A 22,196-nucleotide genomic window follows, 5' to 3' on the forward strand; every position below is an offset into this window, starting at 1 on the left:
GGTTGGTTCGTGACCTCAAACTTTGGTATCTTTTTCCTGACGGAAGAAGGTGGAAGAGAGTATGTCCGGGGTGCGTGGGGCCCTTAATTATGCCAGTTGCCTTTCCGAGGCTTTGTAGACCGAGTCGATGGATGGGAGGCTGGTTTACGTGATGGATTGGGCTACATTCACGACATTTTGTAATTTCCTGCGGCCTTGGGCAGAGCAGGATCCATACCAAGCTGTGATACAACCAGAAAAAAATGCTGTCTATGGTGCATCTGTAGAAGTTGGAGAGAGTCGTAGGTGACATGCCAAATTTCCTTAGACTTCTTAGAACGTAGAGTTGTCGATGGGCTTTCTTAACTTTAGTGTCGGCATAGGGGGACCAGGACAGGTTGTTGGTGATGTGGACACCTAAAAATTTGAAGCTCTCAACCCTTTCTACTTCGTTCCCATTGATGTAGACAGGGGTATGTTCTCCACTACGCTTCCTGAAGTCGATGACAATCTCCTTTGTTTTGTTGACATTGAGGGAGAGATTATTGTCGTCGCACCAGTTCACCAGATTCTCTATCTCATTCCTGTACTCTGACTCGTCATTGTTTGAGGTCTGACCCACTATGGTGGTGTCATCAGCAAATTTGAAAATCAAGTTGGAGGGGAATTTGGCCACACAGTCATAGGTGTACAAGGAGTATAGTAGGGGGCACCTGAGGACACAGCCTTGTAGGGCACCGGTGTTGAGGATGATCGTGGAGGTGTTGTTGCCTATTCTTTCTGATTGTGTCCTGTGGGTTAGAAAGTTCAGGATCCAGTCGCAGAGGGAGGAGCCGAGGCCAAGGCCACAGAGTTTGGAGATGAGTTTCGTAGGAATGATGATGTTGAAGGCTGAACTGTAGTCGATGAATAGGAGTCTGACATAGGTGTCTTTGTTATCTCGGTGTTCCAGGGTAGAGTGCAGGGCCATGGAGATGGCGTCTGCTGTGGACCTGCTGCAGTGGTAGGCGAATTGTAGTGGATCAAGGCAATCCGGGAGGCTGTAGTTCATTTGTGCCATGACTAACCTTTCGAAGCACTTCATGATGATGGATGTCAGAGCCACTGGACGATAGTCATTAAGGCATGCTGCTTGGCTTTTTTTTTGTACAGGGATGATGGTCATCTTCTTGAAGCAGATAGGGACCTCAGATGGTTATAAAGAGAGGTTGAAGATGTCTGCGAATACTCCCGCCAGCTGATCCATGCACGACCCGAGTGCCCATCCGGGCCAGTGGCTTTCCGAGGGTTGACCTTCGAGAAGGCTGCTCTGACGTCTGCAATGGTGATCTCAGATACAAGTTCATCAGAGGCTTCTGGGGTGGAGGGCTTGCTCTCGCTGACCTCTTTCTCAAAGCGGCCATAGAATTTGTTGAGCTCATCAGGGAGGGGTGCATTGGAGCCGGTGATTTTACATGCCTTCATCTTGTAGCGCGTTATGTCTTGCAGACCTTGCCAGTCGGCGGGGGTCTGTGTGGCTAGCCTGGGACTTAAGCTTGGTCCGGTACTGTCTTTTGGCATCTTTGATGGATCTCTTTAGATCATATCTGGCTTTCTTGTATCGGTCAGGGTCGCCTGACTTGAATGTCTCAGACCTAGACTTCAGTAAGCAGTGGATATCCCTGTTCATCCAGGTTTTCCGGTTGGGAAACACGCGGATGTATTTCACACAGTTTTCTATACACTTACTAATGAAGTCAGTTAGTGTAGTGGCGTACTCGTTCAGGCTGGTCGCAGAGTTTTTAAATACTCACAAGTCCACTGACTCTAAGCATTCCCATAGGAGATCATCCAATTCCTCAGACCAACAATGCACAACTTTCTTTGACGGATTCTCCCGCTTCAGTTTTTGCTTATAGGCCGGGAGCAGAACAGCCTTGTGGTCAGATTTGCCAAAGTGTCGGCGGGCGATAGAGCGGTAGGCACGTTTGATATTTGTGTAGCAGTGGTCTAGGATTTTGGGGCCTCTGGTGGAACCGGCGACGTGTTGGTGGTAATTTGGTAGCACGCTCTTGAGCATGGCCTGATTGAAGTCCCCAGCTACAATGAACAAGGCCTCGGGATGTTTTGTTTCAAGGCTATTTGTGGTGGTGAATATTTCGTCCAGTGCGATTTTCCCGTTCGCATGGGGTGGGATGTAAACTGCCGTCAAGATAACGGAGTTGAACTCCCGCGGAAGGCAGTAGGGGCGGCATTTTAGCGTCAGGTATTCTAGATCTGGGGAGCAAAAACTCACCAGTGTTTTGGCGAGTCCACCTAACCTGCACATCTTTGGACGATGGGAGGAAACATCCTTCAAAGTCTGGTGCGACCAGAAAAACCCAGCTCGAAAACCTATGATGGGATTATGCAGAGCCACTTCTCATGCAAACCTTTAGTCATTGCTGAGGTTCAGGTTTCAGAAACATAACCAACAATGTATTAAAATCCATAAGGCATCAGTTGAAACCCAAACATAGTCACATGTTCAAAATTGCCATTGATGTGCAAAAACTGTGCACACATTAGCAGATTGCTGAAGTAAAGATGCAAAATGCAAGAATAGTGGGAAAAAACAAGAGCACAATGAACATGCTTGTTGGCGGAAGAAACAAGTATAAAAAGAACCAAATAAATTAAGGAAAAAAATTTGAAGAGGGAAAAGTATCCACATGATACAGAAAGGGCATGCAAAAGAATTTGAATCACATGGCAAACTAGGAGCAGGGAAGAGAAGTTGGGTGGTTATTTAAATAATCTACTTACCCAGCCATAACTACAGATTCTTTATTATTTTGTGACATCATAATAGGAGAATCTATGACAATTTAAGAAATTTAAATATTAAAAACAAGCCTACATATTAATGCTCTAACAATCAGTAATAAGAAATAATTAATCAGACATATCTTTCCTTCTTCAATTCCATTTTAATATTCTTACGAATGCAAAAATTGTCAACATGCTATATTCTGCCTTAATTATATCAACATTGTGAGAAATTAACATTTTGTGTTGTTTTTACATGTATAAACTCTGGTTCACAATTAAGATGTCAACAGTGAGGCCTGATGGGAAAATTAACATGTCAAGTTCTGAGTAAGCTATAGTGAGCGAGTTGTTGTAACTATGTACAAGGCTGACCTTCGGGGAAGAACGGGATGTACAATAACAGAAATCGCTAAGCAAGGGGGAAGATAGCAGGTGCAAGCAGGGGGCCTCATTCTTATCTTTAACTGACAGTCCAAGGATATACCAGGAGCTGACAGAAACCACTATGCAAGGGGGAGGCCAAATAAGGGATCACTGATAAGGGAACTGCCCTTTCTATGGTTTGTGGGATGTATTTCTCACGGATTGTTTCTCACGGATTGTATTTTCATGGATTGTATATAACAAAGTGATGCTGTGTGAATTCTTTGTGTCTGCTATTGCTTACTGGCGGCACCCGCTCTTGCAAGATCGATAATAAATACTTCTTCAGAATTTGACTAAGTGTAAATTATTAAAAGGTGAGCGGTGTTTCTCACAACATGGTGATCTAAGGCAGGGTTTTTCAAAATGGAGGTCGTGACCAGCGGGTTGGTCAAGAGCGGGTGTCGGGAGAGTTGCGGAGCGACTGATCACGGCCTTCCTGTGGTGGTCCCGATATCGTGAGAAGTGCCCAATGGCTGCGGACACCTTTTAAATGAAACGCTATAAGGCTGTGTACAGTCTTCCGGCCAGAAGCGACAGCAGAGAGCAGATCACTTGCCCTTGACGTCAAGTGCCCTCCATGTACATGCTTTTGGCACCAAATAACGGAGAAGAGCTGCTTCAATTTTCTAGCTGCTGGCAAGAGGACTGTGAAGATGGATCATTTTCTTGAAAGTAAGAGATGGCCAGACACTCAAATAAGCAATGTACCTATAGGACAGGATGTCACAACAGAATCTGCTGGAAAGAGCTGCTCTGAAGAGTCCAGTGCAGGACAGAGAGTGCTAGTGTTAGGTCTGTACAGAGCTCTCGGGCCTCTTGTTAACAGCCTACAAAGAAAAAAAAAAAAAACTTAGCTTAAGGGAACAAATCAATATAAAGATGATTTCATGAGGTATGGCTTCGCCAATTACAGCTGACTCCAAATTAAAAGACTACGCCGCTGTACCTGACCTGTGATACCACATTAAAAACACACCAAAAGCCCATGAGGCTGTCAGCATTGTGGAGTAGCATCTCCCAGGAGTATCCAATGTTGAGTAAAACAAGCATTTTATTGCACTTCACGACAAACTACATGTGAGAGGTTGGATTTTGCGTTTTCATAAAGGTGAAGGTGGCATAACGGTGGAGGTCAGCACCTGAAATCCACATTGCCTGCTCCTTCTTTGAAACTGATTCAAGAAAGATTGTGAGGAGCAAGCAGACTCCCTTTTCACATTAAAGGAACGCAAACGTGGTGTGCATCGCAAAGGTCAGCCAGTGTGGGTCCCAAAGGTTGGCCGATTGGCCAAAGTGGATCACAGGAAAAAAAAAAGTTTGAAAAACTCTGATCTAAGGTGCGTAAAAAGATCAATAACACTTACCACATACAAGGTTTCTGAAAATTCCGTGATCAGCAGCAAAGAGTAAATTGGAGTGGTTATATAGGAGACTGGATCAGCTCCATATCACAGGGAAGCCTTCCTGCAAAAATCGATAACAATGAACGAATAGCAATGGATGAAAAGAAAAGGTAACTCAAACCACCATATAGAAATCTGACTACTGGAAGCGAGATAAATGTAGGAATATTAGAAAAACTGTATTATAGATATTTGGTGCTGTAAGGGAAGTCTGGGTTAGAGTGTGTTTGACTAGTGCAATAGTGATTTTTTTTAAAATCCTGGTTTGAAAGGTCGGAGCCAGGGATGCAATTGAGTCATCGTACAAAGCTTGGGCTAATGCAGCTTTGTTTGGATTAAGAGGGCGTTCCCCTTGGAGTTAATTAGATTTCAGCTGAAGATGATATAATCAGAATTTACAGTGCAGGAGGCCATTCAGCCCATCGAGTCTGCACCAGCTATTGGAAAGAGAACCCCACTTAAGCCCATCTCTCCACCCTATCCCCGTAACCCCACCTAAGCTTTTTGGATACCAAGGGCAATTTATCATGGCCAATCCACCTAACGTGCACATATTTGGACTGTGGGAGGAAACCGGAGCACCCGGAGGAAATCCAAGCACACACGGGGAGAACGTGCAGACGCCACACAGACAGTGACCCAATCCGGGAATCGAACCTGGGACCCTGGAGTTGTGAAGCAACTGTGCTAACCACTGTGCTACCGTACTCGCATAATGACTGGGAGAAGCCAAGATATCAGGCATTTTGCAGAAAAGCAGGGTTTTAGTTATGAGTTAGTCGGATGTAAGGATCCTCTTGTTTAATCTGTGTTCTCTTTTCCTCCTTTTAATTTCTGTTATTTTTTCACTATTACAATTTTATGTCAATGGACGATTAATGCCTTTAAGACCAAGCAGCTTACCTTATATTTCAAAACAGGGAACTCGAGCAGATGTGCTGTTTGGTCTGACATTGATGATGACCCAGACTGACTAGCTTGGCTGGTGGCCAATGAGCTGTCCCAAAAGCCAGGTTCTTCTCAGGGACAGGCAGTGATTAATTCTGCTGTCTCTGGTATGTTCCTTAGTGGCACCAGGTTTTACTTTTGTTTTGATGCCAGAGGCCTGGAGGGTCACAACTCTGATTTTGCTCTCATTTAATGGATTATTTCTAAAGATCAGAGGTAAAAATCTTTCTCTCCCCACAGCCAAACTGAACTGCAAGGAAATCCAGTCCAGCCATCAGCTGCAGGCAGGGTTCAGATGTTTAAAACCCTTTTATAAATCTTGTGTGGACAACTCTGCTCTTATCTCAGTAAAGCTGGTGGTCATTCTGTGGAACTGTAAACAATAAAGAATTAAACAGGCTTGAGGCTGTTCCTTTGAATGAAGGCCCGGGTTTATAAAAGTTAAAGTGCCTCTCCATAGGAAATCCTATTGTTTGAAGTACTGGCTGAATGCAACTGCCAGAAGACCACCTCTAACACTATACCGGTGGCTTTAATCCCCAAGCATCCTGGGAGGACAGCCTGCTGCAACGACTTCAACATCGGAAGCAAGGACACTCCTCTTTCATTTCATATTAAACACCTCATTATTTTCACCCTTTCGAATGGTAAAAAAAGGGGGGGGGGAAATAGTAGATCAGCGAGCCATTATTCAGTTATAATTATTGCATATTTCTGTTATAAATAAGAAGTTGTTCAACTTTCAAATCTGGTGGCTAAACCTTTTGAACAGTCAAAGGGTCAAAAGATTCTGCAAATTTTATACAAATTATTGGTTAATTCATTTGTGTTGGGATTCCAGGGCCTGTGAGGCTGGAATCGACCATGCACTAGCCCAGAGTGTTGTAACATGGAGATGTGAGCAGAAGTCACATCTCAGTTCAATTAAAAGGTATGTCTGCAGCTAGATTACTGGTTTCTTTCCAAGCAGTTCAGAAGAGTGTAATTATGTGAGCTGAAACAAGCTGATGCAGCTTTTGAAGAAATACAACCAGGGTTTCTGCGTGGTTCTGACAGGATTCAGATCTTTTCTTTAAAAGGAGTGTCAGAAGATCTCTTTGTCTCAAATAATTTCTCTGTAAAGCAGGTATTCCCGAGGGCTAACTGTATTTTAAATCGTGGATTGAGAGCAGAGATGGTTTTTGTGGTTGTTTTTGAGTGGGAATAACGATAGCAGTCAAGGGTTACTGTATTAATAGCATTGTTTATGGGGCAATTGCAAGCTATTTTCTGGTGTGATGTTGAATATATTTTAATACTGTGTTAGTAATCAACCATATCCCTATTTTTCATGAACTCACTCCTGGAGCGAGGTACCCTTTCTTTACAATATTACGAAATTAAAATAAAATATTGGGGTTTCTGTCCAGCATCTAGCCGCTGTTTGGTCCGGTCTGGGACTGTAATAGAAATCAGGAATAACAACTTTGTAAAATGAACAGTGCGTTAAGTATCACCATTAACTTAGTTCTTATTAACATTGTACCATTTGCTTTAAAAAGTTAAATAATAAGAAATTATGATCTAGGAAATTTGCTTTCAAAAGTTAAATAATAAGAAATTACGATCTAGGAAATTTGAGAAAAGAAAAAGAGCAAAATGGATGACAACTGGACAGGTAGAGTTCAAGTGTTCAAAATAAATTAAGTCCTTACTTTAGTTCAGGGATAATATTATCGAGCTAAAGTTTCCCCTGGACATTCAAGTAGCTAATTTACAAGAGTAATAAGTGTTTTTTTTGGTGTCAATATGTGCAAGTTAAATGTTTAGATGACCAATCAGACCAAAGATAAGAACTCCCTGGACCAATGTTAAAAGCCTGCAAACTGCTGCCTGGTCAATATTTTGTGGTTAGAATCATTGATCTAAAATCACAAGCAGACTAAACAGAATACACAATAGCACTTCAATTTCCACTCAAATTAAATTACACTGTGCCATCAATAAATATGGTCTACAATAATAAATATTAAAAACAGAGTGGAAGATACAAATACTGAACGGACAGACAGAAATTAAACACTAGTTTTCATCAAATTGCACAGTAAAGACAATATTTAATGGAGGCAACAGGAGTCTCACCTGCAAGCAAGAACCCCATAACACCTCTTTTATGAAGTCTTGCCATATTAAGTGCCACTCAGTCACTTCACTAGACAACAGCAGGCCCTTTCCAGCATCCTTGATCCTGGGGAGAAAGCTCTGCTTGCCAAGAGCTGCTAGCCAATCAGGAGCCCACAGCTCTATCAAATGGCAGTGCCACCGGGGAGACAGTGACTGCTGCCAGTGAGACACGCAACCGAGGCCAGTTATCGTCATTGGAACTTCAGGCCACAAGCAAATCATGGTGAGAGGGGGTGAAGACTGCAGTGGTTAATCCAAATGGTGGCAGGATGACGCATGGCAGGAAGGCCATCAACTAGTGTTGCCATCACAAACTTAAATGTGGCATCCCCACCTGCCACCTATTATATGCCACTCTGCCACCAAACTCACCAAGGGGAGAGCATTAAATTCCAGCTGAAGATTTTAAATCAGTTTAATTGTTTTAAAAAAATCATTTGCTATTAAATCTTTAATGCAAAATTGCTTCAAAATAATTTCCAATATACAAACAATAATTTCAAATATCAAAATTAAGAATCAACATAAAATGATATTGTAAAGAAGAATTTGCTTCATTACCGAGTCTGTGCTGGCTCTCAAGGAGCTATCCAATTAGTCCTACTTTCTACCCCCCCCCCCCCCCCCCCGTGGTCCTGCAACTTTTCCTCTTCAGAATTTATCCAATTCCCTCGTTTAAGTTACCAACAAATTCAATATTTTTTTTAAATCGCAAAAAGAAACGTAACAGTTGCACCCAGATTGATGATTTAGTGCAATAAATGTCTTCCTGGGCATCATGGTGGCACAGTGATTAGCATTGCTGCCTCATGGTACCGAGGTCTCAGGTTCAATCCCGGCCCAGGGTCACTGTCCGTGTGGAGTTTCTTCTCCCCGTGCTTGCGTGGGTTTCACCCCCACAACTCAAAGATGTGCAGGGTAGGTGGATTGGCCATGCTAAAATTGTCCCCGAATTGGAAACTCTAAATTTATTTTTTTAAATAAATAAATAAATGTCTTCCTACAACAGTCCCCCTTTCCAAACCGGCAAAAACAAGCAGTTCTTTGTGTGAAAGGCACTGCTCTCATCTATACCCATGTTTCTGTGGAACGGATTATTCCATTGCTTTCCTGGCTAGCCTCCCATTTTCCAGCCTTCATAAATTTAATATAAAATGCTCTTACCCAAATCCCAGCCTGCATCTAGACCATGGCCCCCAGCACACCTCATTTTAAAAATTCTCATCCCCCTTTTCAAATCCTTCCGCGACTTTGTACCTTATCCCATTTCCGTTACCCAATCCAGCCATATAACTCCCAGAGACCTCCACGTTCCTCCAATTTTCAACACCCTGCACCTGCCCAGGCCCGAAGCTCTAGAATTTGCTCCCTAAACCTCTCCACCCCAACTTTGCTTTCGTCCTTTGAAAAGCTAACCGCTTGAACAGGCCAATTTGCTTGCCCTAGATACCGCCTTAAGTGGGCTCAGTGTCAAAAGTTATTTGTTCGCCCCTTCTGTGAAACTCCGTGGGAGTTTTCTTTACAATCTCAAGTTACTAAGGCATTGCAGAAATGCAAGTTGTTGTTGTACTTTGCCATTGAACTCTAATTGTTCCTCAGGCGCTCGCCCTGCTGTACGCATGCGTACTCGGAGAGCCCCTGCCACTCACTGGCTTGGCCGTTAATTGTTTTTAACCCTGCACCAACGCCAGAACCGCAGATTACACCCGCAATTTAAAAACAATAATTTGTTTTCAAGAAAACGAAAAATCCAAAATAAATCGGACATTTCCCCAACTTGCAGATTTTATTTCCTCCCCCCCCCCCCCTCCTTTCAATCCAGCCCGGCGCATAATAATCACTCAGAACTCGACAGTTAAAACGTTAGAGACATTCTGGCGATGGATGTTATTTGAAATACCTGATTTTTCTTTTAATTTACCAATTTGTCGCCGTTAAGCGGAAGTTGCGGCGTTTTTTTTTCCCCCTTTCTTTCAATACACCCCCTCCACAATTACTATCCCCGGCCCCCTGAGCAACTTCTCTTGTGCAAGAAGGTTGCTCTCAACCAAACCTGCTACCGGAAGTCTCCGCCCATCTCTCGTTCATTGGATGCGGCGGCGTTGAATATTTAAATCGTCAAAATCGTTCTCGCTGTGATTGGCTACTCGGTGTGTCAGCTATAAACGTCACAAACTATTCTCAGCAGGTTAGGGTGTATCGTAAGCCAATAGGAAGGTTTCATGCAAATAGCCCCGGGCAGCTGTCCCGCCCATTGTCTGCTGTAACTTTTGCACTCAGGCATGTGGGGAAACAAATGCAAGTTTTATCGGAAGTAATTGCATCATATCAGCCATTCCCAGTAGAATTAACAATAAAAATATATTTAATTAAAAACAATAAGTGCCAGTAATGCAATTGGGTTAATCACGTTTTGAAAGAGATATACTGGGGCTAGATTAGCACCAACCGAAACATTAATGTTTGCTTCTGGGCTGCTCTTGCTTAACAATTTCCATTGCTTTAAAATATCAATGTGTTTGAAATTAATGTATTTAGATTCATTATCTACAGAATCCCAAAATGGTTTCAGCACAGAAAGAGGCCATTCGACCTGTGAAGCCTCTGCCTAATAGCACTGTGTGTGTGTACGTACACCGCATGGACTGCAGCGGTTTAAGAAAGTGACTCACCACCCACTTACAAGGGCAGTTAGGGATGGGCAATGAATGCTGGCCTATCCAGCGAAGCCCACATTCCCTTGAAATAATTTTTGAAAACTGTCCAGCCTTTCATGATTAGCCTTCTCTCCGAGGAGAATAGTCCAAACCTCCCCAATCTATCCTCATGCTTGTTTGGCCCTTGTTCCGCACTGTAACCAATCGCTATTTGTTGATGTACTATTTGTCAATGTACTCTGTCGATTATTCTTTTGTCTACTGGCCAAGGGAACTGCGTACGTTCCCTTGGCCGCACAAAAATATCAATCAATCAATCAATTGTCTATCCTTTCTCATCCCTGGAAGCATCCTTCTGCACTCTCTCCAATGCATTCACATCCTTCTGATATTGTGGTGCCCAGATCTGTACACGCTACTCTATCTGAGGTTTAACTAGTATCTTCTAACGATGTTCAGCTCTTCCTTGCTCTTGTACTCTATGTCTCTACTAATAAAACTCAGGATATCTCCACCAGTCCTACCACCTTCAATCCATGCACATATACAACCAGGTCCCTCTACCCCTGCACCACCTTAAGAATTGTACTCCGTATTTTATATTGTCGTCCATGTTCGTCCTAACAAAATCCATCACCTCACACTCTTCTGCTTTGAACTTTATCTGCCATCAAAGTAGGTGGATAGAGTAAGAGATCATTTTAAAGTCCAATACAAATGAAAGTGATAAAAGTCTTGTAGATTTATGGTTTGAGGGGAACAAGGCTGAGCTCGGTGGTCTTTTGGTGTCGAGGCAGTTTAAAGATATAGAAGAACAATTTACCTGTTCTTCTGGAGATAGCAGATGCTGGGTTGGCCCTTTAAAATGTATCCATGGCATATGGTCAAAAATAGCAAACGTGAATAATAGGCGTGAAAATTGCTGCGAATCCTGTCGGCCCCAGCGGCGTTGGATCACAATCTTTGGACACTTAAAAAATTATATTTTCCCCCACATGATAAATGCAGTGCCTATGGCTCAAAGAGTCTTATTCATCTGAGCACTTCATGAAGGGGCCGCCACATTTAAATGGCTCAATAGTGCTTGATCTCATTCAAGCCAGGAGAAAGGCAGCTAGAAGATCAGTTCCCAGATTTTCAGAGGGGACTCTCACTCGATTGCTGGATGCAATGGAGGTGAGGTGGGCCACAATTTACCCACAGGTTGGCAGGAGGCCCTGGGAGATGGTGGCAGCAGTGGTCAGTGCCAGCAGCCTGACAAAGAGGACAGGGATTCAATTACCTACTCAGAAAAAAATGAATGACCTATTACAATCTGCGGGGGTAAGTTCCCCCTGTCTCACCTTGGCACTCCACCTTCCGTCAACCCCAGAATATCACCATGAACATGCGCCACCTCGCTGGTACCCAGCACCCAAGCTACCAAAATCATCAAACCCCACCCCCGGCAAAACTAGTCAGAACTCTTCCCTGCTTAAGTGCAAATCCCACGCATGCCAGCTATCCCCTTTTGTCTCCATGCAGGATATGATTGCCCACAAGCGTAGGGAGAGAGATAAATAAGTTGGGGGTGCAATCCCTGCCCTAAGGATCTTGAATCCTTTTGAAGAGAGGGCCATGGAGCTCGCAAGGGAGGATCAGGAGTTGATCTGCACAGAGAGCGAGGTTGGCCTGCGACAGAAAAGTGAGGCCCCACTGCACCTTCATCCAGATGACCAGATTCAAGTGAGACTTTCACTGTCCAAACCCTTGACCAGGTCATGTACTAAAATTATGTCCCATACCTTGCAGGAACATAAACCAGAGAGCCTGGCCCGTCAAACAACAGTGTCCTTCTGTACACCCTCACTCAACACCACCTCAGGGATCTCCAAGGAGGACACAGATGGCGTGTCACAGCTATCACCTTCATCGTCCACCATTGCAGAGACAAGCACCTCTTAGAAGTCAAGCATCTGGGTCACTATCTGGTGAGCATAACATTTTTTATGATGCATATCAGGTGGAGTCAGGAACGTCCCAGGGATTGGACAATCAGAAGTCTGCTGGATTCCAGGACTCAGCTGTGCCCTAGCCAGGTGCTGTGCCACTGGACACGTTCATTCCTCAGCTGCTTGAGTTGCAAAGGCAGAACCGGGAATACCAAGACGTGATATCAGAGATATTTCTGCGACTGCAATACCAAATGGAGGAGTCCCAAAGACTTCAGTCACAGGAGATGTTGTTGGCATTGCATGGCACCTTGGCCAACACTGCAAGTGTGACATCGGCAATGGAAAACCTGGGGCAAAGCATCAGAGCGACGACTGGAGAACTCAGAAGCATGGCTTACTCCCTGAGGACCATGGCTGAGGGATTTGACACCGTGATGCAGACACTGGCAGTCCTGCAGGACTGGCAGCGCCAGATTATGTTGAGGCTTGTGGAGCTCACTCCAGTTGCCCCTCTGTTCCATGGAGTAACCCAGGGACATACAAGCATCTTGAGGGAGGAGGAAACGCTGAAGAAATTCCTGGGACCTTCCACCCAGGAGACCCTGAAAATGACAAGCCCTTCTGAATCCCCCCTTCCTGATACTGGCACGGGTAAACTTAGGTCCAGATAGTTGGGGGTCATAATGAAATGTCACAATTGCACTTGTCACTTTATTAAAACCTCTTGTTGTTCACAACCTTAAGACCTCACTCTCTTTAACTCTCCTCCCACTGGGACAGGGCTTCACCCCATCTGGATACAGTTTTTTTCACATGCCCTCAGTGTGATGGAAATGGTTAGGCCCACTCAAACAGAGAGTAACATACATCCCGGAAGGACGCTTGCATTAATCAGTGAACCTAGACCCTTGCCCTTAATCCCCCTCAAGTGCTATGGGACCAAGGGATGTAGGCCTGAACTTGCATATGAATCGGGGAATCAGCATGCTGGAGCAGACAGACAGGAGTCCGATATAAGCAAAAGCTGAGGAGCATCAGACTATCCTCACTGCGAGTTGACATCACCCTCCTGCATTGACAGGCTAAAAGGTACAAGGACTCTCCAGGCCCAACAGCCTGAAGACTTGGTTTTCATGCAGACCTCCTCACTTGGTCACGGATGGGTTCACGAGGCTCTTGGGAGAGGTGTTGTATAGCTATCACACAACATGATGGTCCTATTGTGCAAAGAGGGAAACAATGAGGGCTTCCCTGATCCTCCTGCCCATCTGAACCCTCGCCCCCGCCTGGCCTCCATCCTCCAGCTCCTCTTCAGCCTCTCCCTCCACTCCCTCCTGGACTTCCTCTTCATCCAAGGAGATGGTCCACTCCTCCTGGTCGTCATCATCAAAGACGTTGCCCCGCTGCTGCGCCAAGTTATGGAGGGAACAGCAGGACCATGACAATGCGGGAGACCTTCTGCGGGCTGTACTGCAGGGCCCCACTGACCTGTCAAGGCAGCGGAAGGGCAACTTGAGCAGCCCATTGTACCACTCAATCTCAGACCAGTTGGCACTGTAAGTCTCATTGTAACAGGCCTCTGCATCAATCTCAGGTCTCCTCACTAGCGTGATCAGCCTAGATATCAAGAGGGACTTGAGTGTATGATGTAAGAGACGTGTTCTCATCTTAATGGAATCATCTCCTTACTTGTGACATTTTACATTGCTCCTAGATGCCTGCTTAGCAATTCTTTATGTGATCTTTAAATAGAGTCATGGAACACAACTTGATATTAAGTGACACGGTGGCACAATGGTTAACACTGCTACCTCACAGCTCCAAGGACCTGGGTTGTATTCCGGCCTTGGGTGACTGTGTGGAGCTTGCACTTTCTCCCTATGCCTGCACCGGTTTCCTCTGGGTGCTCTGGTTACCTCACAAAGATGTGCAGGTTAGGTGGATTGGCGATGCCAAATTGTCCCTTAGTGACTAAAGATGTGAAGGTTAGGTAAATTGGCCATGATCAATGCACAGGATAACGGGGATAGGGCGTGAGTGGACCTAGGTAGAGTGCTCTTTCAGAGGGTCAGTGCAGACTCGATGGACTGAATGGCCTCCTCCTGCACTGTAGGGTTTCTATGAGATACTTAATTTATTACATGGCAGTGCACCCATTGACATAAGGTATAAAGAAAGGATTGGCATTTGTGAGCTGGGCCATGTCGAGGACTGTCATGCTCTCAAAGCAATGCTTTTGCATATCTCCTACATCCTCAATGGAGGCTATGAAGGGAAGAAGTTGTCATTGACTGCTGTATCAATAGTGACTGGGCCGCATTTCTTCCTAATTCAAAGGTCATCCAGGACAGAAACCTGGCAAGCTTCCAACGATTGCAGGGTGTGAGTGTTTGTAAGTAGTCAAACCATTGTCCTGATGAGGCACTCTCTGTGAGAACAATGTAAACAAATCTTGCAGCTTTGGGTATACATGGTACAGAGTTACTGATCACTGAAAAGGGCAATCATGGATCAGTAGCAAGATGATGCCTTAACATTATACATACATGAGAGCTGGCTATGGAAAAAATGGAGTTCTCCAGATGCTACACCCTCTTGAGGCATCCATGCGCAAATCATTGAATTTTCTTTTGTGTTTGTGCCACTTTACAAAGCTGGTGTCATACTGACAAGAGTGCATCCCATGTGTGAATTTGCTTTTCTGCCTCTTGAAATATACCATGCCCACTGACTCGGTGGTGCCATGGTTGAAAGGACTGTTCCCTGCAGTTACTTAAGGATGTGTGCTAATGGAGTGCTAATCGCATTCCAAAGAAGTCAAGGCTATTATGCCTTCCAAGGATGACCCCATCTTTAGGGTAGAAGATGTCTACGGCTTCTTTTATGATCATTGTGAGATTTCTGACCTTTCCTGAGGTGTTCAAGCTGAGAATGAAAGTGCTATCCAGCATTGAAGGCTGAAGAAAATGTTGATGGTAAAAATTACGTATTTTCTCCTGGAAACTTGTAACAATGAGGTTCTCATGAGCTCATCTGCTGCATCGTACCTGTTCAATGACTTTCTCGTGTGACTCATCTGAAACCTGGCCCTCTTGCGAGCCATTTGCTTCAATGTCCACCTCCTAGGAGATGCTGAGCTCTTCAATATCTCCCTCAGACAATACATCCCCTCTTTGCAGGGTAAGGTTGTGGTGGGCACAGTAAGCAATTATGTGGGACACTCTGTGGTGAGTATTGGAGATCTCCACCTGACTGGTCTAAACCATGGAAATACATTTTTTGGGAGGCCAAATGTTTGCCCTATTAATGACTTTGTGGAGGAATGTGCTGCATTGTATCTCTCCTCACATGCAATCGGCGGCCAAGAATGAGCCTCATTAGTCATGTCTTCTTGGGGGTACTCTTTGTCACCAAGGAGCCAACTCTCGATTTGTCGGCGACCCATCAAGATCTGTGGGACTTGTGAGTGACTCAAGATATAAGAATGGTGAGAGCCGCTTATGTACCTAGCAAAGACATTCTGGATCTGCTTTCTGTGATCACAATATGTGCAGTTCCACAGTTCCATGTGGAACTGCACGTGTTGTGAGCATTATTGAAAAGGGGACCTGCCACCTCCCTTATGCATTTGTATGTCGTTGATTGCAAGATTCCACAAAGATGGTCTTCCCTGAGCTGTGCCAATCAGTAATGGGCCCTTCTCTTCATTTTAATCAGAGTTATCTGCGGCATTACCTGCAGCCGGCGATCTCACTCCTTGTGGTATCTGTGAATGGATACAATTGAGCAATTAATGGTAGTTCCCCTTGAATTGTCTCCCCCCCCCCCTTTTAAAGGTCAAGAATCCAGTCTGAAGCCCTTGATCTGCCCTCAGTCTGTACATGGCATCCCCAGACCAGCCCTTGCAGGCTGATTATGTGTTGGAGGTCGACAGGTGGTTGAGCTTCTACCTCAGACATGATTGTGCATTCACGATAAGGGTCTTCATTAGGCTCAGCACACCCATGTGCTATAATTCTCAGTCAGGCTATTGTCAGTTCACCTCCATGAGCTGAGACACTATAGATATCCAATCTTGCACTTCAGCATGATACCTTGTAAGCCACAAACGATGAGGCTTGCCGTGTCCATTTAGTTTCTGTCCCATCTCAATTTCACCATCCCGTCTCATTTCCCCCCTCCGACTCAGCCTCCCCTCTTGCCTTCTCCCCTCCCTCGCCCATCCTAGTCCTGCCTCCATCTCACTCCTCCTGCGCCTCCTGTGCCCAACCTTTAGCACAGCTTTTGGCACCAATATTTACTTGTCACGGTGTTAAAGGAAGGTGATCGCCCATTCTAACTATCTGCTGACAGGGTACTTAATTTGGAGGAGGAACGTGATTCCGGTGAGTAGTCTTTTTAATGAGCATTCGTGACATGCAAATGTGATTCCCAACATAGTTCAGATTGGAAATCAAAACGCCTTTAACCTTCTTTGAAAGTCAGGAAAACAAAATTCCAAACTAATTTTCTGCTAGTGGCAAATTATGTTTTTATTCACATCAAATTAAGTGTCCGCATCTGACACGATTCCCACCGCTGGCAGGAGTGTAAAATTCTGCTGCATGTCTAATATACAAAATCATTTTTCTTTGACCCCTTCAATGTGTACAGTACACATTAAAGTTAAAAATAAGGCTCACCTCATCGCACTAAAAAACAAAATGCTGGCATATATTAATACATAAGTACTTAACAATCAGATTTTCAAGTATACCATATATTATATATATGGAGACAGGCATTATTTTAAATACAATTGACTGCAATTATTATTTTTCACCTTCATATGCTTCACAGCAGTTGCTATGGGAGTCTTGTTGCTAGCAACCAGTCAGGCAAACATTTCAGTTTACAGTTAGGAGTCAGCAGCATTACAGCAGTAGCTGTTATCTGCCTTACTTTGAAAAATGAATTCTTTAGATGACAATCTTTATGTTCCACGAAGAACATTAGAAGCAGACTTTCCACGGACAGCTGAGAGGTAAAGCAACATTCTTGTTGATCTCCTTATTTTTGGAGTATTTATTATTGAGAAAAGAAAGCTTTAATCTTGTGAAAAGCAAATTAGCAGACAGAGAGATTTTCTGTGAGCAATTTCAGGTGAGAAATTCAATCCTTAGAGCAGTGCAGTGGGTTAGCCCTAATGCCTCACGGCGCCGAAGCCCCAGGTTCAATCCCGGCTCTGGGTCACTGTCGGTGTGGAGTTTGCATTCTCCCCGTGTTTGCGTGGGTTTCGCCCCACATCCCAAAGATATGCAGGATAAGTGGATTGGCCACGCTAAATTGCCCCTTAATTGGAAAAAATGAATTGGGTACTCTAAATTTATTTTTAAAAAGAAATTCAATACTTAAGTTCCTTTTTGGTATAACATCACATACGGGGCCATTTTCTGGAATAAGTCTCCCAGACCCGGTCATTTGCTAATTTGAAATTCTGTGCCTCTTGAAAATTCAATTAACTTTTCTTTCAGCAGCTTGCCAACTCGAGTTGCCACCTTTAGTCTTCTGTGAACATCACCATTCCCTCCAATCTCTCTGCTCTTCCACAACATAAATCCATCCATTTAGATATAATTACTGCTGATAATTTTTCCCCCGAAAATGATGCACCCCACAATTTGCCATTCCTTTATTGTCACTGGGTTAAAATCCTGCAACTCCCTTCCTAACACTATAGTGTTATTGTGCGACCAGGCCCCAACAGTGGCTAGGATACTGGACAGCAACCACAATATTTAATTTTGTTTTTGTAAGACTGTGAGGAAAGGATATCTCACTCCAGGAATGATTGCACAGAAAATAGCGATGTGGTATATTAAAACAAACTTTATTACTAACACAGTATTATAATATCTTTAACATCTCACAAGAAAATAGCTTACAATTGACCCTTAAACAAAACTAATCAATACAGTGACACAATAACCCTTAACTGCTATCTGCACTCCCATTCAAACAGCAAACCATCTCTGGTCTCAATCCACTTTTAAGTACTGTTCGCACTCAGGAATGCCTGACATGGAGAAATAGTTTGGATACTCCACTTTGAGAAAGAGAGATCTTTTGAGACTGTTTGAAAGAAAGAGACCTGATACCCTGTGAGAATAATGCAGAATTTCTGGCTGTATTTCTTCAGAAACTTTCTTAGCTCATCTTCCAGACAAAAACGAACCCGGAAAACTTCAACACCTGACTGCTTCAACCCCTGGCTCCTTCCATTAACTACATCACCTCACTCAGCTGAACGCAGTGTCTCTAATTATCTATTCCCCCAGGGAACCCTCTTAATATAAAATATAATCCATTAGGCCAAACCTTTACCATGCTTTAATTGCACCTCTGGCTCCAAAAAGTCTAGCTGTCTTTCAAACCGGAATTTTTGAAACATGACGGCAGCAGTCTCATACTAACCCAGGCTTTTAACCCTTACTGCACCAAATACATATACTACAACATATCTGAAAGTTCCTACATTCATCACAACTTGCACAAGATTGACTGTGGTGACTCATGAAGGCAGTTGATTACCATCTTGCCAACAATGCTCACATTGTATTAAAGATTTTAAAATAATCACTGACACTGAATTCCATTCACCATTATTTACTCCATTACTATTCCTTTGCAACTTCTTTTGGTCATCCAAATAATTAACTATAATTCCTGCTTTTGTTTCATCTGCAGATATTGCCACTGTTTCCTGTAGACCTACACTCAATACACAGTGGGCTGAATTTTCTGTCCCTTTCCACTGGTGGGACTTTCCGGTCCCGTTGATGGTGACCCCACCCCCACCCCACATGGCGAGTTCCCCGGCAGCACAGCTGGTGAACAATGCAAAACGCGATTAACATTGGCGGGACCAGAGGATCCTGCCATTGGCCCATGATGATCCTGTCATAATATACACCAGTATATCATGGTGCAGATATACACACACTGATGGGCACACAGCAAGACCAATCAACACACACAACCCCACAGCCAATCACCAGTTAGAGCATAATTTATGAACTTTGCGGACTTATAGACTCTCTGAATTGTTTTGTTGCTTTGTTTGATCATTTCCCTGGTTTGTATATAGTGTTGATCTCGTTATTCTTGTTGCATACTGCTTCTGTGCACCAGGCACCTTCCCATGTAAATAGCTTAGTTCTCATGTACGTAGTCCTGTAAATATGTCTGCACACCCCACACGTAGTTAGGAACATTCTCACCATACATTATTTATTGCCATACACATACATTCTTTTATAAAAGGAGGGATGTCATAATATACACCAGTATATCATGGTGCAGATACACACACACTGATGGACACATAGCAAGACTAATCAACACGCAAAACACCGCAGCCAATCACCAGTTAGAGCACACTCACTATAAAGACAGGGGGCATCAGGGTTCCCGCTCATTCGGGATGCAGCCTCCTAGAAGGACAGAGCTTACAGCTTACAGCACAGATCTGCACCATGTGCTGAGTGCATAGACTGGTTAGGACAGGCATAGGTCTTTAGTTTAATCTAACATCGTGTTAACCCACAGTGAAAGTATGTTCAACAGTTTCTAACTTAATAAAATAGTGTTGCACTATTTTAAGTGTTGGTGGCCTGTATGTGTTCCATGGATCCAGAGCACCCAACACATCATGATACCAGGAGTTGAGGGATATTAGAACTTCTTAGACCTACCTGCAAGTGATCTGCCTTCCGCCAGCATACAGTCATCCTGCAAAATGGACAGCGTCCGCCCGCCGCCGCCACTCCGCATCACTGGTAACCTAGGGGCCAACTGGAAGATATTCAAACAACACTTCCAGCTCTACCTTGAAGCCACAGACCGGGAAGATGCCTCAGACAACAGGAAGATCGCTCTTTTCCTATCCACGGCCGGGGATAATGCGATCCACATTTTCAATTCTCTCACCTTTGCGGATGATGAAGATAAAACAAAGTTCAAGACGGTCCTCCTCAAGTCTGACACTCACGGCAACATAGAGGTGAATGAAAGTTTTGAGCGCTATGCATACCAGCAGCGCTTGCAGGGTAAGGATGAACCGTTCCAGTCCTTTCTCACCCACCTCCGCATTCTTGCGCAGTCCTGTAATTACGGACCCACCTCCGACTCCATGATATGAGACCAGATTGTTTTCGGTGTTCAGTCGGACCTCCTACGCCAGCAGCTCCTCAAGGTAAAGCAGCTCACCCTAGCGACCGCCATCGAGACCTGCGTGCTACACGAATACGCCACTAGTCGGTATTCCCACATCCAAGCAGCTGAAATGGCACGGCAAGGTCCCCACGAGGCAGAACGGGTCCAAGCAATTGAGCAACTCCAGGGCCTCAGCCTGGATGAGGGCGGCCATTTTGCGCGCTTTTCGCAACCTCCCGCGCTTGTGCGCACCGAACGAGGGGACGTCGACATCGACGAACGTACTGCGCAGGCGCACACCACGTACGACCGCACCGTGCATACGCAGTGGCGCAGCGAACGTACTGACGCTACAACGTGCGGCAACTATGGCTCCGCCCACTTAAAGCGGCAATGCCCTGCCAAATCCCGACGATACCTGAGATGTGGCAAACTTGGCCCCTATGCTGCTTTATGCAGATCAGCTCAGCCTGCCAACTCATATCGTTCCAGCCAGCCTTGCAGGAATGTCCGGGCCATTCAACCCACAGTCACCGAGTCCGATGCGGACCTACTACCCGATATTGACACCGAGGACCCGAAGGCGCCTTTTCGAGTCGGTATCGTTACAAAAAAACAGGGTGTCCTTGAAGCAAAGAATCCAGCCTCTATCGGTACACAGCATCAATCCAGACGATGAGTGGTGTGCCACCCTGACGGTCAACTGGTCCCAAATACGATTCCGCCTGGACACTGGTGCCTCTGCCAATCTCATTGCGCGTTCTGACCTCCAAAGCCTTTGTGTCAAACCAGCCATCCTCCCATCAGCCTGCCAGCTATTAGATTATAATGGAAATGCCATTGCTGCCAGCGGCTCGTGCCAACTTGAAGTGATGCACAGGTCACGCAAAGCCATCCTTCCCTTTGAAATCATGGGCTCCTCGAAAGCCTCCCTGCTTGGCACGCAGGCATGCAAGCTGTTGAACCTAGTTCAGAGAGTTCACTCTCTCTCTCCTGCTGACGTGTCTGCCTTTCAGGACACCGACTTCCGGGCGCAGCTTGATGCCATTACCAACCAGTACCACGACATCTTCGAGGGCATGGGCACACCCCCGTACACCTACAAGATTTTATTAAAACCGAATGCCACGCCTGTGGTGCACGCACCTCATAGGGTCCCAGCACCCGTTAAGTACCGCCTCAAGCAGAAGCTGCAGGACCTCCAGAACCAAGGAGTGATTTCCAAAGTCACGGAACCGACCGACTGGGTCAGTTCCATGGTATGTGTAAAAATGCCTTCCGGCGAATTGAGAATTTGCATTGATCCCAAGGATCTAAATCGCAATATCATGAGGAAGCATTATCCAATTCCCAAGCGCAATGAGCTCACATGTGAGATGGCTCTTCATCAAGCTCTTCACCAAACTCGACGCCTCAAAAGGATTCTGGCAAATCCAGCTCGATAAATCCAGCAGGAGACTTTGCACATTTAATACCCCCTTTGGCAGATATTGGGCGAAATTCTCCAGTATCGGCGCGATATCCGCCGACCGGCGCCAAACATGGCGCAAATCAGTCGGGCATCGCAGCCCCAAAGGTGCGGAATCCTCCACATCTTGGGGGGCTGAGCCCCAATCTTGAGGGGCTAGGCCCGCGCCGGACTGATTACCGCCCCGCCAGCTGGCGCGGAAATGACATTCCGGCTGGCGCGGAAATGACATTGC

At 45.0% G+C, this 22,196-nt stretch overlaps 2 protein-coding genes across 8 annotated transcripts in view; one reads left to right on the forward strand and one right to left on the reverse strand.

Annotated features, from left to right (window-relative positions):
• The window catches only part of hmg20b (high mobility group 20B), a 32,794-nt gene extending 23,025 nt beyond the window's left edge, over positions 1 to 9,769 (reverse strand). For 2 of the 7 annotated variants that reach the window (XM_072482515.1, XM_072482513.1), the window contains exons 1-4: positions 9,610 to 9,769; positions 4,560 to 4,659; positions 3,904 to 4,022; positions 2,764 to 2,815 (exon numbers count right to left, since the gene is read on the reverse strand). In XM_072482515.1, coding sequence (XP_072338616.1) covers positions 2,764 to 2,815; positions 3,904 to 4,022; positions 4,560 to 4,564 — 176 coding nt within the window. In that variant the 5' untranslated portion in view covers positions 4,565 to 4,659; positions 9,610 to 9,769. The other 5 variants (XM_072482514.1, XM_072482516.1, XM_072482517.1 and 2 more) reach the window with 5 other exon arrangements.
• Positions 9,770 to 17,189: 7,420 nt separating this feature from the next.
• The window catches only part of LOC140394791 (tektin bundle-interacting protein 1-like), a 66,098-nt gene continuing 61,091 nt past the window's right edge, over positions 17,190 to 22,196 (forward strand). Inside the window, exon 1 of the mRNA XM_072481986.1 lies at positions 17,190 to 17,323. Coding sequence (XP_072338087.1) covers positions 17,250 to 17,323 — 74 coding nt within the window. The 5' untranslated portion in view covers positions 17,190 to 17,249. The remainder of the gene's footprint in view (positions 17,324 to 22,196) is intronic.

The sequence above is a fragment of the Scyliorhinus torazame genome, chromosome 18, assembly GCF_047496885.1.
Source record: "Scyliorhinus torazame isolate Kashiwa2021f chromosome 18, sScyTor2.1, whole genome shotgun sequence".
NCBI classification, from domain to species: domain Eukaryota; kingdom Metazoa; phylum Chordata; class Chondrichthyes; order Carcharhiniformes; family Scyliorhinidae; genus Scyliorhinus; species Scyliorhinus torazame.